Source organism: Taeniopygia guttata, chromosome 15, assembly GCF_048771995.1.
Source record: "Taeniopygia guttata chromosome 15, bTaeGut7.mat, whole genome shotgun sequence".
In the NCBI taxonomy this organism is placed as follows: domain Eukaryota; kingdom Metazoa; phylum Chordata; class Aves; order Passeriformes; family Estrildidae; genus Taeniopygia; species Taeniopygia guttata.
The window spans coordinates 10,936,879-10,943,749 of record NC_133040.1 but is presented as its reverse complement, the minus strand read 5'-3'; the positions used below and the strand labels follow the sequence as shown (position 1 = coordinate 10,943,749).

The 6,871-nt window shown below is 45.7% G+C and overlaps 1 protein-coding gene across 1 annotated transcript in view; it reads left to right on the top strand.

The window, feature by feature from the left end:
• The first annotated feature begins 208 nt into the window (after positions 1-208).
• Positions 209-6,871, top strand: part of SETD1B (SET domain containing 1B, histone lysine methyltransferase) — a 48,073-nt gene continuing 41,410 nt past the window's right edge. The window contains exons 1-5 of the mRNA XM_002193936.7: positions 209-498; positions 854-1,008; positions 1,434-1,532; positions 2,030-2,300; positions 5,396-5,508. Of these exons, the coding sequence (XP_002193972.5) occupies positions 426-498; positions 854-1,008; positions 1,434-1,532; positions 2,030-2,300; positions 5,396-5,508 (711 nt within the window). The 5' untranslated portion in view covers positions 209-425. The remainder of the gene's footprint in view (positions 499-853; positions 1,009-1,433; positions 1,533-2,029; positions 2,301-5,395; positions 5,509-6,871) is intronic.

Genomic DNA, 6,871 nt, shown 5'->3' with positions numbered 1-6,871 from the left:
ACCTATAGGTCCATCTTGTTTAGAAACAGTTTGCTCTAAGGTAAATGCAGCGGGCAGATTCCACTCGCCCCCCCGCATGCCGTTAACCCCGCGGCGGGGAGGGAAAAAAAACCCGCGCGTCCCGGTGGCGGCCCATGCGGCGGCGCTCGGCGGCGGCGGGGCGGCGGCGGGCGGCCGCGGGCCGGGGGCTGCGCGGCGCGGCCGCCGTGAATGTGCAGGCGGCGGAGCGCGGTTAGGCGTTCGCGGCGCTCGCAGCGGTGTATTGTGGGATCCCGGCCGCCGCCAGCAGCGAGCACACACACAATATGTGGTGGCTCGCGAAAACGGGAGGCAGGAGCCTGGCGGGCAGCCCGCGCCGGTAACCGGCCCCATGTGAGACGGGAGCTCGCCTTTCGCCGCCCGGAGACGATCGGCCGCCCAGCGCGATGTCTTTCCGAGAGACCAAGGCGGGGGAAAAAGCCAAGCACCCTGAAGATCATGGCAAAAAGCAGAGTTCAAGTGAGATTGGGTCTTTTTTTTTCTTCGTCTTCTTTTTTTTTTTTTTTTCTTTCCCTTTCCCTTCTCCTCTCCTCCTCCTCCCTCTCTGCCTCTTGTCTGCTTGGGGTGGAGGGGGGGGACCCAGTTGGCAATTCCCCCATTTTGGGGCTCGTTTCGCGGTGGATTTCCTCCCTGCCTGGGTGTGTAGATCGGGCGGCTCGTTAAAAAAAAAAAAAAAAAAAAAAAAAAACCCACACCGAAACGAAGATGTCTTTGTTGAATATTTTTTTTAACTTTATGGTTTTTAGTGTGCTTTTTCTTTCTTTTCCCCTTACCCCTTTCTCTCTTTCCCCCCCCCCCCCCCCCCCGCGTTCAGGTTGGATCAACGGAATGGAGAACAGCACGCAAGCCAGCACTTCTGTCGAGAAAAGAAATCACCATTGGAGAAGTTACAAGTTGATTATTGACCCGGCTCTGAAAAAAGGACAGCACAAACTCTACCGTTACGATGGGCAACATTTCAGCATGCCGGTGAGTGGGGGGCTCCCGGGTTTCCCCCATTGTGTCGTGCTTCCCCCCACCATCCTCTGTCTTACCGGCGTGTTGGGGGCTGGGGGTCCCTCCGGGTCGTGGAAATCCTCGCCGTAGCGCATGTGTGTGGGAGGGGGGGTCTGGGGGGGGACACGCACAGCCACCAAAGTTACAGCCACCTGACACTGTGTATTCAACTGTCAGGAGCACAAACCTGCGGCTTTTTTCTGTGTTTCCAATCTGTGTGCATTTCCCAGCAGTATTGCAATTTGACACGTGTGTGTGTGTGCGCTTTCCCCTTCCCTTGAGACAGCCCGTGCTTCCTCGGGATTTATTTTTTCTTTTATTTTTGTCTTAAATTTCAAGTCTTGTTATTGCTGTTTCTATGTTTTCTCCCCTCCTCTTCCTCCTCCTCCTTCTCCCAGAACTCGGGGATCGCTCCTGTGGATTGTGTCAGGGATCCCAGAATAGGGCGAATATGGACCAAAACTAAGGAGTTGGAGCTGTCTGTCCCCAAATTCAAGGTACTGCCCTGACTTTTGGCTTTAGCTTTGGAAACTTGTTTATCTGGGAGTGAAGCCTGAGTTCCAAATAGTTTAATGGACCGTTGAAGTGACAGTCATATTTATATTAACATTGTTATTTAGCAAACTGTTTAACAATAATCCTCTTCTATGAGGATAACAAGAAATCAATGTATCTGTCTAACGAGATCACTTGAAGGTTTTGGAGCTGGGGCTTCTGGGGCGGGGGGCAGTGATGGGGGGAGCTCTCCGCTGACAGTACTGCTCAAAATGCATCTTTGTAGCCCAGAAAGGAGCCGGTTCCAATGAATGGCTGCAGCGGCAGAGCCTCTGCTCAGCTCCGAGGTTCACCCAGAGCCTTGGAGGTTTTTTTTTCCACCCCAAAGTTTGCAGGATGGTTTAACCCCCTCCCTCCCGTGCCATCCTTAGGTCCCTCCCCTGCACTCATTAACAATGCCGATAATTTTTATCGTTCCCCACGTTGTGCTCGTTTCCAGATTGATGAATTTTATGTGGGGCCAGTGCCTCCCAAGCAGGTTACCTTTGCCAAGCTGAACGACAACATCCGTGAAAACTTTTTGGCCGACATGTGCAAGAAATACGGCGAAGTGGAAGAGGTAGAGATTCTCTACAACCCCAAGAACAAGAAGCACCTGGGCATTGCCAAAGTCATCTTTGCCACTGTCAAGGGTGCCCGGGAGGCTGTGCAGCACCTTCACAACACTTCTGTCATGGGCAACATCATCCACGTGGAGCTGGATACAAAAGGTGAGGGGGGGCACATTTGAGCCTCATGTCTTTGGGGTTTGCAGAGCCTCTGCCTGTCCCACTCCCACCAGAGGGGCTGTTGCATAGGGCAGGGACCTGGTGATTAAAAATACGAAGGGAGCCGGCAGCGGGTCTGGTGTCTGGGGCCTGGGCGAGTCACGTGGAGCCAAATGTGTTGTCTGTTGCTAAGAGACAGCCCTGTAATTTGCAAAATGCTGCCATCCTGCCTCTCCCCTGCCCGTCCCTGTCCCTGCTTGCTACCCTCTCATGTCCCCCACCTCCCTGCCCCAGGCTGGTCCCTCTCAGCCACCTGCTAGGGCTGCTGGACCCGGTGGCACCTGCGTTTTGCAAACTTGGGATTTTTGGGCAAGTCCTGGGACTCAAATCTGTGGATTCCGGTGGCAGCAGTGGGGCTGGGTGCTGTCTCCTGCGTGCCTGGCATTTCATTGATACTTAGAGCGGGCTGGGGGCTGGCACAGCAGAGTGCACACGCAGCACTTGTCAGTGTGTGCGAGTGTATAAGTGTGAGACTGGCTCTTAAAGCGACAGCAGCTCCCTGTACTGGAGGAACCAGCTCCCAGCCCCACTCCCGAGCCCTCAGAAGCCAAATAAAGTTTCTGCAAGTGTGAAGGCATTGCATTTGGTCTGTTCTCTCTCCTTCCAGTGTGCTAGTGAAAGGGCTTTGCTAAAATCTGCCTGAATTTTAGAAAATGTCTAAAACTGAGGAGGTGTGGATCAGTTGCTGATTGTATTTCTACATTCTAAAGGTGGCATTTCTAGTTTAAGACTGGTTTGCTGCACTCTTTCTTGGGAAAAAGATATTGCTAACACCATTTTCTTAAAAATGCTGATATTTTTGTTTCAACAGTTTAGTGCACAACCAACACAGCATTTGGTGTGCCACATGTGATAGAGTAGAGCAGGATGTTTATTAACACTACTGACCACTATTAGAAGAAAAATCACAGTAGCAGTATAATATTTTCTATTGGGAGCTAGGCTTGACCTTACATGTGTGTACTTTGAAATTCTAGTATCAATAATTTTTACAGACAGGCTCCTTCCCTTGCTTTGAAATTTGAAGGTAAAAATCACATTTAAGGACAAATTAACCATTTGCAGATTTAATAATATAAACTAAAGCTGTTTTGTAAGTGATGGATGTATTTATGACAATCATTTTAAACAAGCTGATTATACTGTCTTCCTTCGTATTCTCCTCCGTTTATTAAACTATGCTGCAAGTCTTGACCAGGCAGCTGTTCCAAAAAGTTTGTAGCACATCAGGGAAATGAGGGGGGGGGGTTATGCTTTTGTTTCCTGGGAGAAAATACTGAAGTCTGTTTCAAATTGCATTGCTGTTTTGTTTGCCAGCTTTATGCTCCTAATGTATTTTTTTTTGCACAGTTGCTTCTCTTTCGTTCTAAAAGAGAAGGACTGTCAGTGTGCTATAATCTGTCAGAATCAAGTAAAAATGGTGTTCCTAAAATAGCATTAGCAGGTTAGGGCATACTTAAAATATATATGTATCATTTTCACCGTTTCTTTCCAGTATTCTGCTTTGCAAGACAGTGAATGGTTGGTTAAAAACTTTGTTTTCACAGTGTAGCAAAATAAATATTACGAGTGAAAGTGTAATTTTTATCTGTCTGGTGTGAGCACAGGCCTGGGAATCTGAAACTAATGAATCCAGACTCCTATCTGAGACAGGGTTGTTTAAAGAAACTTCTCTGCTTAGTTTATCCATCTACAGAATGGACACAACTAGTAATTACCTGTCTTAGAGCAATAGCTAGGAATAATTTCACAGTCATAAGCCCATTTGAAACTGTAACTTTTCCTGCATTATGTTTGGGATCCAGGAAGAACTATGTAACAATGACTTTATATCTTTTAAGAACAAGTGAAAATAAGCCTAACACTTCCATGTCTGTGGCATTGTAGTGTCATGTGTGGGTGGTGTGTGTTAATATTTCAAGCTTATCTTCAGACTCTTGCAGTGAAGAGATCTATTTTGTCACGACTTTAATTGGACTTAAACAGTTTACATAGTTGAGGATGAGGCTCAGGACTTTGTGAAATGAGATTTGATACCCAAATAACTTCATCTGTAGCATTTGTGCAAGATAAATAAGTATTTTTCAGGACAGAATTGTGCTAAGGGTTGCTTTGTTTTTTAATTGAATGGGGTGATTCACAGGGAATATGAGGTTTGATCCTGCAGAACTTTCTCATAAAAATAGTCCTGGTTTTGGGGAGGTATTGCTTGAATTAATTTTCTGGACTCAGGTGCCTGGTCTGTCCATTTTTCTGTATATTCTTTATCTCTCAGGGCAAAATTCAGACAGTTTCAGGGTCTGATTCTGTTGTCTTTGAAGCTGATGACAGATTTCTTACAGACTGCAAAATAAGTAGGATTAAGTTTTTGTAGTAATGAAAAATTCAATATTAAGAAACTGGGTCTTTGTAGACGTTAGGAATGAAAAGGCTGAGGCTCAGTAATGCTATATGGGACAGTTTGCTTCTCTGGCTTTATTCTTCGAAGGATGTCACTGAGTTCTCCTTAAACCAGGGAGAAAAAAAGGATTCATTGGTGTCTTTTTGGAAAGACAGCATTAACGGTTTTGTCCTCAGCATTGCCATGCATTGTGTTTGCATTAGTAACAGGGAGTTCTTATGAACGAGGTGTGTAGGGAGAGCTTTCTGAAGTGGCTCTGGGTGTTGGCAGAGGCTTCTCCCTTGGGTGAGAGTTTCACTTCTCAAATCTGCAAGCTTTGCTTGGCACTTTGGAGAGGAGGGAAACGGCTGCACTCCAGAAAGCATGGTAAGGAGCAGAGTTGCCAAGGAGGCTGAGAAGAGGAAAAAGGATTTAGAAACCTCCTTGTCTTGGCTGGAGAAGGGAGTGTCTGACTTCACTTGCCCAGCAGATTATTTTAAAATGATCCCTGTGAGCTCTGAGGTGATAACTGCTTCTCTCTTGCATGGCTGGAGTGGGCTGGGAGTGGTAGCAGGGTCATGTGAATGTCAAGAATGTGTATTTTTACATGGATTGTGGTATTTCTTTTTAATCAACTCTTGCATTGTGGTCTGTGCAGGTGAAACCCGCATGAGATTCTATGAACTGCTGGTTAATGGTCTTTACACTCCTCAGACCCTCCCTGTAGGCACCGAACAGGACGTGTCCCCAACTGGGAACGAAGCTCTCCAGGTAGGTGTGCTTGTCTTTTCTTAAAGAAAAACTTCACAGAAAATCCCAAATGTTAACATTAGCATTTTAACATTTTTAATTTATCTTGATTTGTGTCTTGCTGTAGTTCCAATGGATGTTATTAATTCACATTTAAATAGAACTTGCTCATAATTGCCATAGCAAATGTACCTCTGAACGTGGAGCATGTGGCTGATGTGTGCCTGCTTTGCACGGGAAATGCTTTTTGTGTTTCTGAGTGCCAAATGCCTACAGAACCAACAGAATGTGCCCTATTAACATTAGAAATTCCTGCAGTTAGGACTGGATCAGATCTGTCCCTGAGATGAGATTTTTCCCTTGAAGTCAGGGGAGTGATTTACAGTGGTACATTTGGCCTGGCGTCTGCGGTGTGTAATCCTCAGCATGCACGGACTTCAGCCTTGCTTAAAGGCTAAGAGGTGGAAGGTGTCTGAGCTTCAATAGTGGCATCAATTTTCCAGAATCTTAATTAGTTGCTAGAATCAGCTTTTAATAAAAGCAGTGGACAGAATTCCTGCAGGCTTCCAGGTGTCCCTTGATATTTAGGGCACAATTCTCTCCGTGGCTTTGCACGATTACCTGCTTCCCTGCAAACCCCACTGGGATGAGAGGGCCAAGGGGGAAGGGAAGCCTGTTTGTGTGAAGTCATCTGCCTCTTTGGCTTGTCTAAATGTACTTTGGCTTCTCATTGTGACTTAAGAACTGATTTTAAGGCATCAAATTTGAAAGAGATTCAGAAAAGATTTTTTTTTCCCTTCTCTCTACTCATACGACTTTTTAAAACGTCATGATTTCATTAATTCTGTAATCAAGTGTTCTCAGGATAGGTAATAGCTGTACATTGAACATGAAAATCCCATTGATCTGAAAAAAGGAAAAGTGTCCTCCTACCAAAGCACCCCAACAGCAGCAAGGCAAAACCCCGGTATCCTTTTAACAAAATCATAAAAGAGGTTGGTTCTTCCTTACCTCCCAGCAAGGTGCTTTTAAAGGCAGGAAGGAGACAGGTAATGATTTTTCTGGGACCCCTGCTATGAGTAGATCTTGACTGCTCATTTCTGCTACTACCACATCTCAAATAAAAATGGGCAGATTTGTTCTTAATCTTTTTTTCAGGGTTAACAGCAAAACCCTTAATTGATGGTATCACCCAAAGCAATCCCTCCTGTAATTATTCTTAAGATTCCTTCTCTAGAATTGTGTTCATGTGTTATATTATTGTCCTGAATTGATTTTTTCCCAATTACCACCAGAATTATTGCTTTGTGAGTAACTTTTAACTGTTTGCATCATGGTTTTGACACTAGGATCTGGCAACAAACTTATTTGCTGTTGTAGTTCA